Genomic DNA, 21,243 nt, shown 5'->3' with positions numbered 1-21,243 from the left:
ATGTGCGGAGAAGTGTCAGGGAGTGTTTTATGGCCTGTTTTATACATTTTTCCAGAAGGGGGGAAAAGTACAAACTACGTATCTTCATTATCACTTTTAGGCACACTGCATGAAGAACAGGGCTGATGCGTTGAAGCAGTGATCATAGGTGACTCCTGTATCCAAGGATATGGAATACTAGCAGACCACTTAGTCATCCCTGGGCTTTGGCATCAAAGGAGTCAGCAGTATTTAAAAGATATGGAAAGGCCAGAGAGATAGATCTTTTGGTTCATTCTTAGCCTACATTGTACTAGCAACCTAGTCAGAATCCTACTAGCTAGGCAGATTATGTATATAGTTGCCAGTCTGGGAGATTACTGCTTCCTGAGGAGATCTGATTGTCTGTAACAATTCTTTACAACCAGCATAACTAGAGATGACTGAAAATCTTCATATTTTAATAAAGTTTAAGCCTTTAGGCTTTCTCTCTTCTTTGCTATTTCAGCATTCTTCTTATTGTCAATGCCTAACAGCTGTGCCATGTTAGTGTGATCTCAAATATATGTATTATCTTTATTCCTTAAAATGCATCTGAATTCAGTCTGACAACAGAATTAGTACCTCCACTGTTTTGAGTAAGAGAGAAGTTTGGTGCACAGCAAGCTTAGTGTACCTCATTCCAATGCTAGGCCTGGGATCTAGGGAGATATGAAAGATTTTACTCTGACTAGAGTAGATCTCCAGCTTTATAGACTGTAGGCTATATATTTTTGGTTTCCTAGATATGAAATAATGATACAAATTTTACTTTTAGGTAAGTAGGTTGTGGTTTGCATTTTTCCATATCTTTTGGGTGTTTAAAAGTTAGTCTGATCCTTTATTTCAACTCAAAGACCATGAAAAGCTGCTTTTTTTATAACACTTACCAGATGAGTTTTCTGCTTGTTTTAGATGGGATCGCTGAACATCAGTACCTCAGGGATCAGATTTGTTTTGCTACAGATTATATTTTTAGCTTGTTTATCTAATGTTCTAGTTCTAGGATATGCTCTTTATTTTGTAGTATATTATTATAGTCTTAGTTTTCTCATTTTCCAAGCAAGGAAACTGAGGCTCTGGAGGTTGGGTTATTCTCTTAGTAAGCACCATTGCCTGGACTTGAACCCAAACTTTCTTACAGTAAATCCTAAGCTGTTCCCACCCCTTCTCAGGTGTATTATCTATTGCTATGTAACAAACTACTTCAAAACATAGGGGTTTAAAACAAACATTTAGCAATCATTGTTCCTTTTGTTGTGGTCATCCATGTACAATGCTTGGTGTCAGTCTACTTATCTCTTGTAAAAATAAGATACAGTGTGTGTGTGTGAAAAAAAAACAGAAACAAAAACAAAAACAAAACAAACATTTACTACCTCACAGTTTTTGTGGCTCAGAAATCCTAGCAGCTTAGCTGGGTAGTTTGGGCATAGGGTTTGGCAGAGGCTGCAGTCAACGTGTTAGCTTTACTGGGGCTCTACTGGGCTGTACTGGGGCTGGAGAATTGCTTCCAAGCTCACTTACATGGTTGTTGGTAAATCTCAGTTCCTTGCCATGTGGGCCTCTCCATAGCGTTGCTTGACATGGCAGCTGGCTTTCTCCAAAGCAAGTAATCCAAGAGAGAAAGAGAAGAGTGAGAGCCCAGGATGGAAGCCATAATGCCTTTTATAACTTAATCTCAAATGACATACCATTTCTGTTGGTCATACAGACCAAGCCTAATACAATGTGGGAAGAGACTCCATAAGGTTGTGAATGCCAGGAGGTGGGGACCATTGGGGGCCATCTTGCAGGCCGGCTACCACAGTTACATACCTAGCTAAGTTGCATCACCGAGGTTCAAACTCAAGTCTGTCTGACCCCAGAGGCTGTACTCTTTCTTAACTACTACTATGATAAATGACAAAGGAAAGATTTGTACAGGGTGACTAATGCTCACTGGGGCATCAGAGGGGGCTGTGTTTGACCTGAGTCATGAAGAAACAATAGGAGTTTTCTATGCAGAGGAGTGGGGGAGGGACATCCCAAGCAGGGGACCGGCATTTTCAAAAGCTTGGAGACTTGAAAGTGTGGCATGTTTGGAGAATAGAAAGTAATTCAGGAGGATTAGAGTGTAGGGTACATGGAGGAAGGATAAGAGAGTAGAAAAAATGTTACCTGATTTAAGTGGATGATGGGTGTAACAGTTGAAGATGAGGATGACATGATAAGACTGTGTATTCAGTACTTAGAGTTACAGGTATGTCACCGTCCACCCAAACCCTCACATCCCAGCCAGTGAACCTGATCTACACTAAATATTTTAACTCCCTCTCCCCAGTAGTTCCTGCCTGTTTTTGTTTTGCCTTGTTTTCTCAGTTTTTTCCACCTGCTTCCTAATTGAATGTCCTGAGGTTAGGGAAGATGGAGAAGATAACAAGCTGACAGAGGCTGGGCAGAAGTTCCTACCCTCAGGCTGAATTCACTTTCTTCATTAGTACCCATGGGCGTATTTCCATATCTCCCTCCCCCAGCTTCCAGCCTTCTTTCCAGTTTTTGGCATTTGGAGCATCAAGTCCTTTTTAGGTGAACTTATCTGCTCCGAGCTGGGCATCAGGTCAGGTTGCTGCTCTCACTTCTCATTATGTACTGCTTTTCAGCAGCATACAGCGCAATGAGAAATTGAAAGCAAAATGAATTTCTACCATTTCAGATAAGTTTATAATCTTCCTGGTGAAATATGAAGAAATGTGGAGCGTGGAAAGACTTAATACTCAAGTCAGAATCTGTGTCAGAAACTAAATAGTTTCGTATCTGTGTATGAATGCTGTAGGTAAAGTAATAATGGGGGAAGGTGCTTATACGGGGGGGGGGGGGGGGAAAGAAAGAAAAGTCTTGCCTGGAGCAGTAAGAGGTAGGAAAACCCAACAAATGAATTTCTTCTTCTGGATGTCTACTCTGTGATTCTTGCCGTCACTCCCACTGCTGGCGCAGGATTTGGGAGTTAGGGGAAATAGTCTCTGAGGAGAGTAAACTCTCCTTTAAGTTACTCTTATATGGAAAACTTGGACTCTTTCTAATCAGGGATTCTCAGACCTGTCGGTAGAGACTTCAGTGGACCCCACAAGAAGATTTCAGGTTAAAATGGAACTGTCTTGTGTTGAAATAGGAAACCACTACATGCATAAAATAAACGCCCTAAGCAGTCAGTTTAGAGTCATTCAGCCAGTATATATATATATATATATATATATATTTTTTTTTTTTTTTTTTAAATATATTTTAAAAAATATTTATTTATTTATTTGGCTGTGCCGGGTCTTAGTTGCAGCATGTGGGATCTTTGTTGCAACATGCAGGATCTTTAGTTGCGGCATGCAGGATCTTTTAGTTGCAGCATGCGGGATCTAGTTCCCTGACCAGGGATTGAACCCGGGCCGCCTGCATTGGAAGCATGGAGTCTTGACCACTGGACCACCAGGGAAGTCCCCAGAACTGAATTTTTAATTTAACTTTTAACGTAAATAAAATTTAAATATTATTTAAAATTTAATTTATATTAAAAACAAATTTAAATAGATCTAAAGACTTAAGGTCTTTAATTTTATGTCTTTGCATCCTATGTTTGCAATTTCGAATGGAGTAGTCTAATTTTGGTCCACTGGTGCATCCTTCCTCTGAGGAAAGATATTCAAGGGAATGGTATCAGTAGTGCCTAATTGAATATTGACCTATATGTGGTTATAACTCCCTTTTCCCAGTGATAGGGGGAATTAGCACAAGCAGTGTGTGTGGGATGGGGAGGGGGGATTTTTTTTTTTTAACGTATTTATTGGAGTATAATTGCTTTACAATGATGTATAGTTTCTGCTTTATAACAAAGTGAATCAGCTATACATATACATATATCCCCATATCTCCTCCCTCTTACGTCTCCCTCCCATCCTCCCTATCCCACCCCTCTAGGTGGTCACAAAGCACCGAGCTGATCTCCTTGTGCTATGCGGCTGCTTCCCACTAGCTATCTGTTTTACATTTGGTAGTTTATATATGTCCATGCCACTCTCTCACTTCGTCCCAGCTTACCCTTCCCCCTTCCCAGGTCCTCACGTCCATTCTCTACGTCTGTGTCTTTATTCCTGTCCTGCCCCTAGGTTCATCAGAGCCAGTTTTTTTTTTTTTTTAGATTCCATATATATGTGTTAGCATACGGTATTTGTTTTTCTCTTTCTGACTTACTTCACTCTGTATGACAGACTCTAGGTCCATCCACCTCACTGCAAATAACTCAATTTCGTTTCTTTTTCTGGCTGAGTAATATTCCATTGTATATATGTGCCACATCTTCTTTATCCATTCATCTGTTGATGGACACTTAGGTTGCTTCCATGTCCTGGCTATTGTAAATAGAGCTGCAGTGAACATTGTGGTGCATGACTCTTTTTGAATTATGGTCTTCTCAGGGTATATGCCCAGTAGTGGGATTGCTGGGTCATATGGTAGTTCTATTTTTAGTTTTTTAAGGAACATCCCTACTGTTCTCCATAGTGGCTGTATCAATTTACATTCCCACCAACAGTGCAAGAGGGTTCCCTTTTCGGGGAGGGAGGATTTATCTACCAGAAAGCTGCAGGTAGAAGTTCATTTCTTTCCCATGTGTACAGATTCATATCCAGTGTCTTTTGTGGCCTTAGCAAAAGCTGCTTCATTAAAGAAAGGGTATCTGTGGTGAGTTGCACCATATTTTTAGGCTTATTCCAGTTTTTCTCTTTTTCTCTTACAGGCGCTGCATTCAGGTAGTACATAAACTACTTTGCTATCAGAAGAAGTGTAGAGTACGCCTGCATTATACCTGGCGGGAGCTCTGGTCAGGTAACTTTCTCTTTTGAATTCATCCTCTTTTCCTATATCTTTTTTTTTTTTTTAACAAATTTATTTATTTTATTTATTTATTTGTGGCCGCATTGGGTCTTCGTCATTGCGCACGGGCTTTCTCTAGTTGTGGCGAGCGGGCTTCTCATTGCAGTGGCTTCTCTTGTTGCAGAGCACAGGCTCTAGGCACGTGGGCTTCAGTAGTTGTGGCACACGGGCTCAGTAGTTGTGGCGCACGGGCTTAGTTGCTCCGAAGCATGTGGGATCTTCCCGGATCGGGGCTCAAACCCGTGTCCCCTGCATTGGCAGGTGGATTCCTAACCACTGCACCACCAGGGAAGCCCCTTCCTATATTTTTTATGAACCCCTAGGCCTGGGCACAAGCTGAATTTTTAAAAAAAACTTTTTAGTTTGTTTAGGATGCTTCTATTTTCAACTCTTCTTTTTGTCATTTCAGCCTTGTTCAAATCCAAACCTGGCCATGTCACATACCATTATTTCATACTTTCTCTCTTGTTCCTTCTCCTCCCTGTATTTTTTTGTCAGCTGGTAGAAACAATTAAGTATTTCTTGAGTTCCATTGATTCTTCCAATGAGGAGTCAGTACAAACTTGGATTCTCCCTTGGTTCCATTTGGTAGCAGCATATGGACTATAGGGAGGCTTCTGTGTGTTTCCTCAGGATGAGTAATCTCAGGAGGAATGTCTTAGGGAGAGTGGGTGGGGAGGGGGTGGAGAGATGGGGGGAATCCTGTTCTTTGTGTTACATCTGGCATTATTACTGTTTACAGACAGTGTCAGTTTTACCACTCCTCCTGTGCCAGAGACAAAAACAGCAAATTAGTGTTTACTTTTGTCTTTGTATCCATTTGGTAGCTCAGTAAAGTCACTCCACCCCTGTAAGAGGGAAGTGGCTCTTCTCTAAGGGTACAATTAATGCTGGCTTGCCACCCCTTTCTTTTGTGCAACTAAATTGGAGGTTTCAGAAAAGCAGAAGAGACATGTTTCCTGAGGCATTTGCTTGCTGATAGGTCCTGTGGCTTTTGTGACCTGATGGTACAATAAAGTCTTCTCCAGATGATTATAATGGTAAATTGTTGCCCCACCCTTGGGAGAGCTTCTCTGTATTCTGAGCAGACAAGGGTGTGTTAGTGTCAGAGGCTTTATGAGAATTGGGCCAGTAACCCCACACCCTCCCTTGGAATTCATCTCACTTGTTGTGACACATGGTTTCCTCCCAACCCAATTTGGCTTTCTAAATTTAGTCCTTCATAATGGTAAGTAGAGATCTTTAATTAATGGATTAACAAGTTTTTTGCAGTTACTGCCTATAGTGGTGAAGGGGGAGTAGGAGAATAACAGTAAGTGGCAATAGTGGCATTTTGATATTTTAGGAGAAGAGTATGATTATGTGAGAGTTTGAAATTGAGGGAATGTCAGAAGAGCTAAAGAGAGATCAAAAGAGATTGAAATGACTAAAGTTAGTAGAATTTCTTAGGTCAGAACAGGGCTTTTTAATATTAAGGACTATTTGCTTGCCTATGGATAGTTGTATGATTATTAGGTTGTAAAAATTTAGGACTAAAGAGAAAACACAAAAATGATGCAAATCTCTGGATATTGGTATAATTGTAGGACTTATAACAAGTACAAATGGTTTATGTCTATAACTGGGATGAAGTTATACATTGTAGTACTAAAGAGTTGGTGGTAGTAGTTACTCTGCCTGCCTTTGATCCTCTTCTGGTTTTATTTTCTATTTTATGCTATTTTCTTTTCTTTCTATGCTAGCCACCCTGTCTCTGGCCCCTGTGATCTCTCTGGCTTTTCTCCTATCCTCGTCATCTGTTGTCCTCTTCCTCATTGTCCTGTCGTTGCCTTTTCCATTGCATTCTCAAGTTCACTCTGGTCTGTCTCCCTGGGGCCCAGGGCTTCCCATTATTCTCCTACCTCCACCTTGCATTCTGTCCTTTGTGCTATTGCTGTCATACATTTTACTTTTACATATGTTATGAACCCCAAAATACATTTCTGTCATTTTTATTTAAAGAGGCAATTATCTTTTAAAGAGATAAAAAAGTGTCTTTTATATTTAGCTTTTCTGGATCTTAGCGTTCACTAACCTGGCTAGAAAACTATGAGGCAAGAGACCATTCTTTATCCTATGTTGGTCAGTTGACTTTATTTCTTTGAGTACTTTATGTCGTGTTCAGCTCTATGTATAATTATTTGCTATCTTGGGACTTCCCTGGCAGTCCAATGGTTACGACTTCGCCTTCCAACGAAGGGGGTGCGGGTTCGATACCTGGTCGGGGAGCTAAGATCCCACATGCCTCCGAGCCAAAAAACCAAAACATAAAAAAAAAAAAAAAAAACCAAAACATTAAAAAAAAAAACAGAAGCAACATTGTAACAAATTCAGTAAAGACTTAAAAAAAAATTATTTGCCACCTCAAGACTGATTGATTGGCATTCTAAGGCCCTTGATACTTTGAGAGGAGGTGTATATGAGTGTCATTGATGAGACTTGGACAGCTGCTTGTTCCTAAGGCATAGGCATTTGTACTAGAGTTCTTTGCCAAGTGAGGTTAGCTCCTTTTCGTACGTAGACTGGGTGAGCCCTCCCGGAACCTGGCTCCCTGTCTTCATACATGGAGTATATACAGTGAGATGCAGAGCAGCAGGTGTTAAGGAAAGCTGCAAAATACTAGACTACATCTGATGCATCAGAGCCTATAGTAATGTATAATATTGCAGTCAGTGAATATAAATGTGGCTGTGGTGGACCCACCCACTCCTTGGCTGGTACTGCCCCTCATATGTTGGCTTGACCGTGTTTTCACTCTTTCTTTGCCTTCTAGACTTATGGATTTGAGGGAGGTGTGTGAAACTCATCATGGCAAATATGCTTATGTGTACAGATGCTTGCCCATACATGTGCTGCAAACGTTAGTTGAATTCTACTTATAAATAAAACTGGTAGGGCATGTGTTGTTAGGTCAGACACACGGGAGACCTAGGGTGTCTAGGAAGCAGTGGACTGGGGTGCAGATGCCTTTTGTTATTTGGAATGGGGGCGTTTAGTCTCACTGCACTTTGAGTGGTGATTTTTATTCTTATACTGTTTGACTACAGTAGCTCTTTGTTATTGGGGAGGTAGCCAGAGGTCCCCTTCCAAGTTCCCATATGGAATTCTCAGGCTTGGTTTTATGGATGAGGAGGAGCCAGCTGTATTAGTTGGGGGTTTAATCCTGCCTGATATGTTGGTTTTATAGATATAATCTGTGACCTACTCTCTGCTGCCACTGTCTATTTATATGATGCCTGTCACCATGGTATCTGAGTACGTGCAGAAATATATTTAGGGTAACCTCAACTTGAATATAGAAAGGAAGAAGTCTTGCCTTTCTCATTGCCCTATTTTCAGCAGTCACTATTTTCCACCAAGTTATGGAAAGTTCAAAAGCTCTTCTCTGACCTCTAGGCTACCCAGATCTCCTATTCTGAGTAAAAGGTTAGGTCTTAAAACTCTCCTCTGATAAGATAGAAAACCGAATTTTAGGATAAGATCCTAGTGAAATAGTTCTTTACCTTGGAGAATAGAATGAAAGATATGATCTTTGCATCCAGAAAAATGTCCATTTGCACATACGTATTTTGCATATAATTTCAGAGAGTTCATGGACCTTCTTCTGAAGCCCATCCATGATCCCATGTTAAGAATCCTGTCTTAATTTTAGGTTCCATGGCCTCCCAGTTCTGTTTTCACAGAACATCTTAGTACTTGGTTAAATAGTTTTTCTTTATTTACTGATTGTGCTGCATTCCTCCTGGGAACTTTAGCTTAGTATCTTCTCTCAACTTCTTGAGGCTAAAGACCTTGTTAGTCACTATGTTTTGTTTCCCACATAGGAAACAAACACACTATATGTGTTTCCTATACATTCTTACAGAACTTTGGGCGTCTATTTTAGCATATCACATTGTTTTGCTATGTTTGCATATGTCTGTACAATGATTTGCTTAAATATCTATCTTTCCTCTTAAAAAAAATTCCTGGAGGGCAGGGCCTTTGTTTTAATCATTGTTTTATTCCTAGCACACTACTTGGCTTGTAATAGGGGCTCAGAAGACATTTGAATGAATAAATGAATGGATGCATGGGTATGTAGAATTTCCATTAATGATGAATCAGCATTCTCTTAAAGCAGCACAATGTTGTGTTTGGACCTCAAAAAAAAATTAGGATATTTGTTGTCATGTTTCTTTATTTTTTTTTTAACATCTTTATTGGAGTATAATTGCTTTACAATGTTGTGTTAGTTTCTGCTGTATAACGAAGTGAATCAGCTCTATGTATACATATATCCCCATATCTCCTCCCTCCTGTGTCTCCCTCCCAACCTCCCTATTTCGCCCCTCTAGGTGGTCACAAAGCACCGAGCTGATCTCCCTGTGCTATGCAGCTGCTTCCCACTAGCTATCTATTTTACATTTGGTAGTGTGTATATGTCAGTGCTACTCTCTCACTTCTTCCCAGCTTACCCTTCCATCATGTTTCTTTTGAGCTGACTTCATCACCTTTTTATTTGAGTTGTTGTAAAAGGGAGCAGTGGTAATTTCTCTTTCCTTTGTCTCTTTCTTCCTTACCTACAGATACATGGATTGCTTTTAACCAAGTGAAAATGGAAACTTAGATGGTTTCTAAGCCATTAACCAAGCAATGAGCAGAATGTTTAGAGGGAAGCATGTAGTTGTTAGAGAGGGAAGTACTTGAACAGAACTTCATGGAGTCAGCTTATTTTACTTCCACTGCAGGCAGAAGGGGCACTGGGGAGGCAGCCTGCATTTAAATAGTGTAGCTTTCCACAGTCTGAAAACATGGGTTGATTTAAAGGCAGGTTTATATTGGCGTTTTATATTTGACATTTATCTATGGATCACAGTCCTTACCCTTTCCCTCTGCTGCATCCCTGGGTGATAAGTCATTATTTTTATCACCATTTGTTGGAGAATGTATAGAAGGATAAGTGACTTGCTAAGGATCATGGAACAAGACACTAAACAGAGTCATGATTAGAACTTTGAGTTTCTGACTCCTAAGCTCAGAAGCAGATCACTAGGCAACATTTGCCTCCCTGCAGAAAGAGGGGCCCCGAAAGCCCCCAAAACAATCTGTTCAGCTTCACTGTGCTAAATAGCATCCAAAGCATTCACAGCTTTGTGAAAAAGAGAGAAATTGTACATGGCCTGACCTTTCAGATACCTACTGGGAAAAATAGAAAACCCAGAGAGTGTCACAGCTTTCTGGATCCAGCTGGCGCTCTCATCACTGACAGAAGCCTGTGACTTCATGGTTAGGTACACCTTGAGACTGGGAATTGAGAGCCTTTCATTGGGAGCTTGTTATACTGTAGTTGTTGTTATACAGGATTGAAAATTACCAAGAGAAAGACTGACGTGAGCTGTAGATTTCTTCGGCAGTTCTTGTATAGGTATAGCTTTGACAGATTGCCAGCCCCTCCTGATTTTGGGAGACTATCCTTTGAGTTTTTAATTGTCTGCTTCTTTTAGTTTAGTTACTTTTTTAAACTTTTTATTTTGATATAATTATAGACTCACAGGAAGTTGCAAAAATAGTACAGAGAGTTCTTGTACCCTTCACCCAGCTTCCTCCAATGGTGATATCTTATATAACGCTACAATATTGCTTCTTTTAGTTTTGAAGAGGGTATCCAGGTGGGAAAGAACATAGCAGTAAACAGCTAGAGTATATGGGAAGAGGAATTTTGGCAGCTGTTATTGCTGTTTTGTTCTTAAAATTGCTTTTTAAATTGTTCTTCCTATTTCCCCCAAATTTTCTCTGATTTAGGGGAATATGTTACAAGATGTATTCTAGGCTTGGTGTGCCTAATTAAGACTGCTCTAGCTTCCATGTGCGAAAACATGGAGGCTTCTTTCTTCTGTGGATAATCAGTTCCTCTCAAAATTAGAATGTTCTAATATAGGGTCATTGGAAGGTATTTCTCTCTTTTCATAATTTTGTTATGAAAGATTCTGTATAGCAGTGTACAAAGCCCCAGGATTGAAAAAGAATGCCAGGAAACCTTTTTTTCCTTCAAATCATCACATTTGGCTAAATCCAAAATTTATACTATTTTGAATCTTTCTCTTAGAAACTTGGCAAAAGCAAAAGATAAGAATTTCCAACAAGTTTAGCTTGTTAGAGGGAGAAAAAGATTCCCACCTAAAAGCCCCTTAAAAGAGTGAGAAATCTCTGTTCTTTTCTCTGCACATGAAGGCACTTCCTATCCAGAGAAATGTCACCTCTCATAGCCCATTAGCATCTTGTCAACTAAAAGAGGCAGAGTAAAGAGTAGTTGTACTTTTGTTGCTCTGTCTGTACTGGTTGTATAGGAAAGTATCATTTGGTTTCATAAGGTATCATCGTTCCCTGGATCTCAAGTGAGCAGGACAAGTCTGTTAGTGGTTTTCCCTCATTTTGGGAGAAAGTAAAGTTCTTGGTTCTACATCAGATTGCTCCACTGAGACATGGTCTCATTGACTATTAGATTTCTTCAAGGGTGATTTTTGACTACCTTTCAATTGGGCAATGTTGGAAAAAATAAGCAGGTGGTATAGGGCCCTAGAAGAAGCCAGTAGCTTCTGAGCATGCTTAGTTAGAGGCAGCTGCACAGGAATGAGGTGTATGGGATCTTGCATTTCTGAGTCTAAGTTCCATATGGGAACTTTCACATAAAAACTCATTTTCATGGTAAAGAGGGTGGGCGGTAACTCTGGGGATTGCAGTGTCCCCAAGTAAAGGGGGAATTGGAGATAGTTGAGAATTTTATTTTCTCTTTTAGCAGATACACTTTAACAGCAAGGAAAATGGTAAGACAGAACCTAACTTCCATTTAAAGAAAGGATTTGTTCTTTTTTCCAGTTCATCTAGAGGGGTGGGGAGCCTTTAGACAGTGCAGCTTGTTGATGTACTGACTTATTATTGTGCTAAAATACACATAACATAAAACTTACCATCTTAACCATTTTTAAGTGTATGTTCAATGGTATTAAATACACTCACACTGTAATGCAGCCATCACCACCATCGTTCCCCATAAATCTTTTCATCTTGTAAAACTGAAACTCTTCTGTCTTTATGATTTTTACTACTCTTAAGTACTCCATGTAGGTGGAATCATACAGTATTTGTCTTTTTGTGACTGGCTTATTTTACTTATAATGTCCTCAAGGTTCAAGAAATCAGATTCTCCCCCTTCCTGCAGATTTAGCTATTTTCTTGTTATTATTATTATTTTTGGCTGCACTGCATGGCTTGCGGGATCTTAGTTCCCTGACCAGGGATTGAACCCCAGCCCTTGGCAGTGAAAGCGCGGAGTCCTAACCATTGGACCACCAGGGAATTCCCTGTTGTTTTTGTTTTCGATTGTAGGCTGTCTCTGTGCTGAGGATCAGCCTGAGGTGTAAACTTAATGTTTTCTTAGGTCTCTTCTGAGCCTTTTCTTGGGCATGTGCAGTCACTCTCTAATTTTCCCTGAATATGCAGTTGTTTCTGAATGTCCTAGTTTTTTTTACTTCTGAATGCCTTCTTGGTTAATGTTTATATTATCCTAGTATTTACCTTCTTTTTTTAAAATTGAAGTATAGTTGATTTACAATGTTGTGTTAGTTTCTGCTACACAGCAAAGTGATTCAGTTATACATATGTATATTTTTTTTCCATTATGGTTTATCACAGGATATTGAATATAGTTCCCTGTGCTATACAGTAGGACCTTGTTGTTTATCCATTCTATATATAATAGTTTGCATCTGCTAACCCCAAACTCCCAATCTGTCCCTCCCTTACTCCCCCTGCCCCCCACTTGGCAACCACAAATCTGTTCTCTAGGTCTGTGAGTCTGTTTCTGTTTCTTAGATAGGTTCATTTGTGTCGAATATTCTAGTTTTTAATGTCTGGCTCCTGAAAGGGGAAAAGCAAAAAATAAACGTGGGGAAAAAAGGGGCACTGGCCCCTTAAATCTGGAAGTCATTTATCAGGAGGGGGAAGGGCTTGCAACAATGAGGGGAGGTGCAACAAAAATGGCTGCCCACCTCTTTGTCTGCACCTCTGTGATCAGAAGCAGCAATCAGTGATCATAGCACAGATCCCCAGTATTTGGAAGACAGGGCCCTTTTTGCCCACCCTAGCTCCTGCAAGCTGTGTGCAAGCTGCTTCAGAAACAGGTGCACAGCTGCTTACCACAGGCCTGGGATTGGGTGATAGGTAGCTGCTAATGTACTAAGAGTTGAAATTGACCAAAATGAACCAAGTTTACCATCCAGGTTTTCCTCTGGAAGTTGCAAACCTTCATCAGAGTCCAGAGTTCTAAAATAGTTACATCAGATAGATTCTGCCAGTGCAGTTATTGCCTAGGTGGGGAGAGAGATTCCTGGTGTTTCATGCTTTGCCACCTTCCCAGAATCCTCCCACTGGATATACTGACTTTTGTGCTCTGTTCACCTGGAGAGGCTCATAGCATACAACCAAAGCCATTTTATTTTCTTGTTTGATTCATTGGTCTCTGTTTCAGTGAGGTGCTTGGGTTTGCAGCCAGACAGTTGCCTGTATTCTGAGAAGCCACCTAGTGTATTTTTAAATTATTCTGCTGGTAAGTGTTGGTTTCTGAGTCCATCCTGTGCCACTTGGCTGACCGACAATGAGCCTGCTGATTGCTGGCAATGTCCCTGAGTAATTGGTGATTTTGTCCAGAGATGCTAGAATTGGCTAGAGTTTATAGTGCCTCTGGGGTTTTGGAGGCATTGACTTGTTACACTAGTGCTATTTCTAGCCTGTCCTTTGAGTTCTTCTACCTCTCTCCTAAGCAAGTGAGGAGCTAAATGTTTCTCTTCTGTCAGTCACTGTGAAATTATCCATTTCCCCTAATGATCGGGTTTTGACCTGGGATCTGTGGCATCTCATCCTAGCTCCATGCCAGGCCACAAAATAGGGCCTAGATGAGTCCTGTCTTTGCTTTCTATCTCTTTCTCTTCATAGCATGTAAAAGCTGTTCAGACAGACAGCTCTCTCTGACCTGATTCTTTGGAGACATTTATTTGTGCTCTGCTGGAGGTTCTGTGTCTCCTTCCTGTTTTTAATCTTATTTAAATGTCACTGACTTGGTTTTGTAATTAAACCTCCCCTCTGCTTCTCTGAGACAGGTGCTGAGCTACCACTTAATTGTATCTTCCTGTGGTTGGCTTGTTCCTCTCTGCACCTGGTTTACTTCAATGTCCGGGACAGGTTTTAGTTCTGGAGAAGTTCCCATATCCATTATTCATTCCACTCTCCTACACAGCAACATGGTTTGCTGCTTGCTACTTGCTACCTTTTTTTCCTCCCCTTGAATTCAAAGCAGGATAGGAAAAAGTCTGGGAAAGTCCTCATTGTGTGGGGTACATTAATGCTAGGAACAGTTCTGTGAACAAGGTTCCTTGTGGAGTGAGAGGGCCCTGTGTAAGACAGCAGGATTCTCAGGTGGGTGGTACTGAGCTCTTCTTATTTGAGAAACAGATTGGCTGCTTTTGCCTCTGGGAATTCACTTGGGACTCAGGGAACCATCAAGGTACTCATTCCTGGCGCAGCTTCCCAGAACCTGCACACTCTGCTTTATTCCACTTGAGCCTGCATACAGAAAAGTCAGAGCGTCTGTACACTGCTGCCATATTTGATGCACAAGACTCTCCAAGGAAAGAAACTAGGGCCAGAGCTAAAGTAGGAGCCTGACACTTGCCTCTAGTACAGAGTCAAAAGAGGCAGCTGGGGGCTTCCCTGGTGGCGCAGTGGTTGAGAATCTGCCTGCCAATGCAGGGGACACGGGTTCGAGCCCTGGTCTGGGAAGATCCCACATGCCGCGGAGCAACTAGGCCCATGAGCCACAACTACTGAGCCTGCGCGTCTGGAGCCTGTGCTCCGCAACAAGAGAGGCCGCGATAGTGAGAGGCCCGCGCACCGTGATGAAGAGTGGCCCCCGCTTGCCGCAACTAGAGAAAGCCCTTGCACAGAAACGAAGACCCAACACAGCCATAAATAAATAAAAATAAAATAAATTAAAAAAAAAAAAGAGGCAGCTGGGGACTTCCCTGGTGGCACAGTGTTTGAGAATCTGCCTGCCAATGCAGGGGACATGGGTTTGAGCCCAGGTCCAGGAAGATCCCACACGCCACAGAGCAGCTAAGCCCATGCACCACAACTATTGAGCCTGTGCTGTAGAGCCCGTGAGCCACAACTGCTGAGCCCGCGTGCCACAACTTCTGAGGCCTGTGCGCCTAGAGCCCAAGCTCTGCAACAAGAGAAGCCACTGCAATGAGGCCCGCGCACTGCAACGAAGAGTAGCCCCTGCTCGCCACAAGTCGAGAAAGCCTGCGTGCAGCAACTAAGACCCAACAATGAAGACCCAATGCAGCCATAAATAAATAAATTAATTAGTTAATTAATTAAAAAAAAAAAGAGGCAGCAGTTGCAGCCAATTTGTAGTTCCTGAAAGCAAACCCAGAAACTAAATTTTCAAAGTGCCTGGTGGAAAAGACTTTCCAATGAAGAAACAAGTGTGTATGGAGCACCCACTTCCCTACAACTTAAACTTATTGAATGTTTAATGTAATACTTCAAATGTTTCACTGACACAACTTCTCTGTTTTTCACTCAGTGCAGGTTAAGAGTATTTGGAGCCAGGTCTCTGGATCCTCATTTAGTAGAAATAGAAAAGATTAGGAGGCAAACCCAGGATCCCTAAGGATTTCCTAGAATATTGTTAGTATAGTTGACCCTTAAACAAGTTGAAGGTTTGGGGTGCTAACACCGCCCACTACTCCCTCCAACCCTGTCAAAAATCCACCTGTAACTTTACAGTCTGCCCTCCCTATCCACGGTCTCGCATCTGTGGATTCACCAACCACGGATCATGAAGTACCATAGTACGCATTTATTTTAAAAAATCCAAATATAAGTGGACCCATGCAGTTCAAACCCATGTTGTTCAAGGGTCAACTGTACTTCGGTACATTGTTAGCTATGATTATAAACTGATTATTATTCTGAAGACTGCCATAGTATTGTCTTGAAGGCTGTCCAGTGTTCATTTTCAATTTGCATTCCTGCTCAAGATCCATGGCTCTCTGTTGATTGAGTATATTTGGCTCCTTTTCTTTTCCCCATCAAAAAGGAAACACCTTTGTATGTTTAGCCCTATACTCAGTATTGTGTACCATGATGTAGATTTCAGCTCATCAGTTACACTGAGGTTACAGAAAGTTGGGATGGAGTGTTTGCAGGGCTCATGCTAGTGTCTATGGAAAGAAAAACATTGGCCTCTTGTTTGTTAATTGGTAAAACATACGTAAAATTTACCATTTTAAGTGTACAGTTCATTGGCATTAAGTACATTCATATTGCTATGCAACCATCTCTACCTTCCATCTCCACAATTTTTAAAATTTTCTTAAACTGAAACTGTATCCATTAAACAATAAGTCTGCATTCCCCCCTCTCCACACCCCTGGCAACCACCAATCTACTTCCTGTCTCTATGAATTTGATTTCTCTAGGCTCTACATATAAATCAAATTATACAGTATTTGTCCTTTTGTGACTGACATTTTTCACTTAGCATAATGTCTTCATGTTTCATCCATGTAGTAGCATGTGTTAGAATTTCCTTTTTCAGGCTGAATAATATTCGAATGTATGTATATACCACATTTTGTTTATCTATTCATGTGTCAGTGGATTCTTGTATTGCTTCCACCTTTTGGCTATTGTGAATAATGCTGTTATGAATACTGATGCACAAATACTTGAGTCCTTGCTTTCAACCTCTTGTTTTTGAGCGTGTGCAGGTTAAAGTATCTTAGGTCAGTGGAGTGAAATCCTGAGATGCTTACAAGAGAGATGGACTTGAACTTACATGATTTTTCTTTTGATCACTTGGATGTGTGAGGGGCTGGTTAAGTGGAGTTCTGACTAAAGTTATGGTTTTGGGTGGCAAGTATAGGTATTGGCCCTAGAGGGCTTGCTCCCGCACACTCTACAAATGTTTGTTTTTAAAGATTTATTATTTATTTATTTATTATTTATGGCTGCGTCAGGTCTTAGTTGTGGCACGTGGGATCTTTGTTGAGGCATGCGGGATCTTTTCATTGCGACGCGTGGGCTTTTCTCTAGTTGCGGCGTGAGGGTTTTTCCTTCTCTAGTTGTGGCGCGCCAGCTCAGTAGTTGTGGCGTGCGGGCTTAGTTGCCCCCGCGGCATGTGGGATCGTAGTTCCCTGATCAGGGATCGAACCCGAGTCCCCTGCATTGTAAGGTGGATTCCTTACCACTGGACCACCAGGGAAGTCCCAACAAACGTTTTTTTTAATTGAAGTTTAGGAGGAACCAGTACAGTTTCATAGACCTCAGCAGGGGGAGTTCATGGACCTTCTTCTTGGTATGTTGCCCTTAATGTAATTTAACTTCAACTAGTATGTGGCTTTGGGTGACTTATTTAATCTTTCTGAATTTCAGTTTGGTTATCTGTTAATTGGGACCACTAATACCTACTTCATTGGATAATTAATAGGATTCAGTGAGAGTGATGTACTTTAAGTGCTTTACATGATGCCTAGCATCTAGCAGACACCTAATAAATGTTACCTCCCTTGCCATTTATGACTTTTGTGTTTCTCCCTTTGAAAAGAGATGAGAATACAGTTTGGGGGAGGTGATTTCTGTAGTTAAGTGTCTCTTTTTAAGGTATCAGGTGGAGCACAGTAGAAAAGAGGGAGGTTTGAGATACAGTTGTCTCTCCATATCTGCATCCACAGATTCAACCAACCATGGATCAAAAATATTTTTAAAAAAAATTCCAGAAAGTTCCAAAAAGCAAAACTTGAATTTGCTGCATGCTGGCAACTATTTACATAGCATTTACATTATATTAGGTATTATAAGTAATCTATAGAGATGATTTAAATTATACAGGAAGATGTGTGTAGGTTACACTGCAAATACTACATCATTTTATATAAAGGACTTGAGCATCTATGGAGTTTGGTATCTGTGGGGGGTCCTGGAAACAATCTCCACACCCCATCCCCCCATCCCCGCTGTGGATACCGAGGGGCCACTGTACTTTGTGTGAGCTTCTGACACAGTTATTGACTTGTAGTTGTTGTCATTCAGCAGAAAGATGTGATGCATTTCTCTATATGATATATCTATCTGGCATTGGTGTTTTGGGACAACCTACTCCTGGGGCTGTGAAGGATGGGGGCCAATGAGAATTGTCTGTTAAGGCCTGGAAGGTCTCAACCACCAAGCTTGTCCTCATCCGAAAAGATTCTGCAGTAAGCTGTGCCATTCTGTTTTTTTTTTTGTTTTTTTGTTTTTAATTTATTTTTGGCTGCGTTGGGTCTTTGTTGCTGCGTGTGGGCTTTCTCTAGTTGTGGCGAACAGGGACTACTCTTTGTTGCGGTGCGTAGGCTGCTCTTTGCGGTGGCTTCTCTTGTTGCTAAGCACGGGCTCTTAGGCGCGTGGGCTTCAGTAGTTGTGGCGCACGGACTCAGTAGTTGTGGCTCGAGGGCTCTAGAGTGCAGGCTCAGTAGTTGTGGCGCACGGGCTTAGTTGCTCCGCAGCATGTGGGATCTTCCTGGACCAGGGCTTGAATCCGTGTCCCCTGCATTGACCACCAGGGTAGTCCCTGTGCCATTCTGTTTTGTGGATGAGTAGCCATTGCTCACCTAATGGGCAAAACTGTTTACACAGTAATGGATTTCTATAACATAGGCCCTTTTTCTTTGGAAATCTCTCAGACTAAGGATCATGTCTTTGGTGAGGTAGAGCTTGTGTTAGTCTCTTCTCCCCTGCTTCCTTTTAAAACTATAATTTAAAAATTAGAAACATGGTAAACCAAAGGGTTAAATTAAAAAGAAAAAAAAAGTATATCCTGTCCCTCTTATCTTCACAATGACTACAGCATGTATTGTACTTGATACCAAACTCTTATAGACATATGACTAATTAACAATACTATGTTTATACAACCAACCCCTTATCTTTTGTAGTTATCTTAACTCTTCCCTCTATGTACTGTTACTTCTGTGACAGTTTGGTTGGTTATGTGCCCAGATGGCACCAAGCGGACAAGTGGATCAAGGGCAGTTTTCTAAAAATGTGTGTGTGTGGAGAGTGGTGAGCCAGGAGTCAGCCAACATGAGCTCTGTGCTACTTGTGTGTTGGCACCGAGATCCTGAGTACCAGATCTCTGCCGTCCTTGAACCTGCCCCTGGCCCAAGGCTATTCTCTGGCCTGCAGTTAAACCCTGTTCATAGCACTATACCATAATAGCTTATGAATAAGCCTGGCTATTAATTGTTTATACTCATGGGTTTTTTTTTTGTTTCAGTTCTGATTTTGCATAAAGAAAGGAGATCTTGGCTCCATTTGAAGTCCAGATCTGATCATATTCCATGTTCAGTACATAATTTTGAAGGAGGCAACCCTGAGTGAGGGAAATGGGAACAGTTTTAGTTGACATTTATTATTATTATTTTTTAAAGATACTAGAGAGGAAGCAGAAACAGAAAGGGAGATAGAGGTGTGTGAAAGGTGAGATTTAAAGGAGAGAGATAAGAGCCGATGTAGAGGGCCTGCTGAGGCAGTTTATACTGAGAAAAGCTACTGGGTGTTTTTTAGTGTTGAGAGTGAGTAGAAGAAAGGTAATAATGAGGTGTTAAACATCTTTACTCTAATAAGTAGTTGAAGACCAAGAAAAGGAGGGGATCAAATACATGAAAATAACCTTGGAGCAGCCAGTAGGTGGAGAAAGTTACAAACCAGAGTCTAGAGAAGTGTTGGTAACAGTATAGTCAGCAAGTCTAAGCACACCATTTTTATGTAAGCTTCCTTCCCTTTAACATTTGACTGCATCTAGCACCTTTATTTGTTTAATCTTATCTTAATGGTATGGTAGAAAGAACACTAACCAGGAGACCAGGTTCTAGTCCCTGCTTAGGCACTAACTAGTTGGGGTGGTGGTGGGGGGTTGTTTTCGAATCCAAAAAATGAGGGAGTTGGATTAAATGACCTCCAAGGTCTTTTCTAGCTCTAAAAGTCTAAAATCAGCTATGTCAAAGCCTCACAGACTTTGAACTCCCATCACGTCAGGTCAGAGGATAGAAGACAATGTGTGTGTAGTGATGTGTATAGGACACTGAACAGTTGATAGAATGAGTGCAAAGTCAGATGTTGAAGGAAAAAAGCATTATTTTATGAGATATTTGGGACATTCCTTCTTGAAGAGGAATCGTGGTCCCTGATGTCAGAGGCTTGTGGGAGCCAATTTTAAGGTTGCTTTGTTCATTTTAGCTGCCTATATTAAATTCCCTCTAGAGAATGATAACTTCCAGGTAAGAAAACCCTGGCTTTTTTCAGAGGGTAGGGGGTCTGACCTGAATTGTCAGGGGCAGAATGCAGGTTTCCCCTGACACTGACTCTCAGAGTATTGAAGTGCTGGATTCTCCTTCTCAATACTGTTTGGCTCTGCTGACGTCTGTGGCAGTTAGGACACAGGCCACCTCTTGTCCTGTGCCAGAATTGCTCTCTTCCTCCCCTCATATTTATCACTTTGTTATCCCTGACTCTGAATCCCAGAGATCAAGACTGGCTGTAGTCCAGCAGAGGAGAAATAAATCATTGCTCTCACTTCCTTTTCTCCAGGTTTTCTACCCCTTAATTACCGCATAACCACTGCTGAGGCTGCATCTTTGTGCTGTGTGTGCCTGGGACAAAAGCCCTCCTTGATTGGATATGTGCAAAAGCAGCTTTGTCTCTATCTGGCCATTATGTTGTGCAGAGTGCCACGTGTGTTACCCATCCTTTTCTCTTGTCTCCTGTGAGTTTAAGGAGTCTTATTGTCAGGTGATTTATCCATTAATAGGGCTTTTCTAAGCTCTGGGGTTAGGGGGTGGACTGGGCAGCACCTACTCATTAAGGAGAGCGGTTTGGGCTGGGTTAGTGGTTGTTTTTTTTGCCCTGCCCCCTCCCCCCCCCCACCCCCCCCCGGCTGCCATGCTGCTCGGCTTGCAGGATCTTAGTTCCCCGTCCAGAGAGTGAACCCAGGCCATGGCAGTGAAAGCGCTGAGTCCTAACCACTGGACCACCAGGGAATTCCCATGGGTTAGTCATTTTTATGTGGATTTTAGCTAGTCCCCTTCATTTTCTGAGCTCCTAGTAGGAGCTAAGCAGGTTGTGTGATCCAGAATGGGCTCCCATGGAGCTTTTTTGGGGTCCAGTCCAATAGATCACTTGTTAACAGACAACATCAAAAGGGCC

The 21,243-nt window shown here is 41.5% G+C and overlaps 1 protein-coding gene and 1 non-coding gene across 5 annotated transcripts in view; one reads left to right on the top strand and one right to left on the bottom strand.

The window, feature by feature from the left end:
- The window catches only part of ARMH3 (armadillo like helical domain containing 3), a 179,434-nt gene that overhangs the window by 55,086 nt on the left and 103,105 nt on the right, over positions 1-21,243 (top strand). For all 4 annotated transcript variants that reach the window (XM_068548430.1, XM_068548429.1, XM_068548428.1 and 1 more), the window contains one exon: positions 4,784-4,872. In XM_068548430.1, coding sequence (XP_068404531.1) covers positions 4,784-4,872 — 89 coding nt within the window. The remainder of the gene's footprint in view (positions 1-4,783; positions 4,873-21,243) is intronic.
- Positions 3,412-3,484, bottom strand: TRNAW-CCA (transfer RNA tryptophan (anticodon CCA)). Its single transcript has one exon. It is a non-coding gene; the product is annotated as a tRNA-Trp (tRNA).

The sequence above is a fragment of the Eschrichtius robustus genome, chromosome 7 (assembly GCF_028021215.1).
Source record: "Eschrichtius robustus isolate mEscRob2 chromosome 7, mEscRob2.pri, whole genome shotgun sequence".
In the NCBI taxonomy this organism is placed as follows: domain Eukaryota; kingdom Metazoa; phylum Chordata; class Mammalia; order Artiodactyla; family Eschrichtiidae; genus Eschrichtius; species Eschrichtius robustus.
The sequence above is the reverse complement of the archived record's forward strand: the minus strand, read 5'-3'. Positions and strand labels throughout refer to the sequence as shown.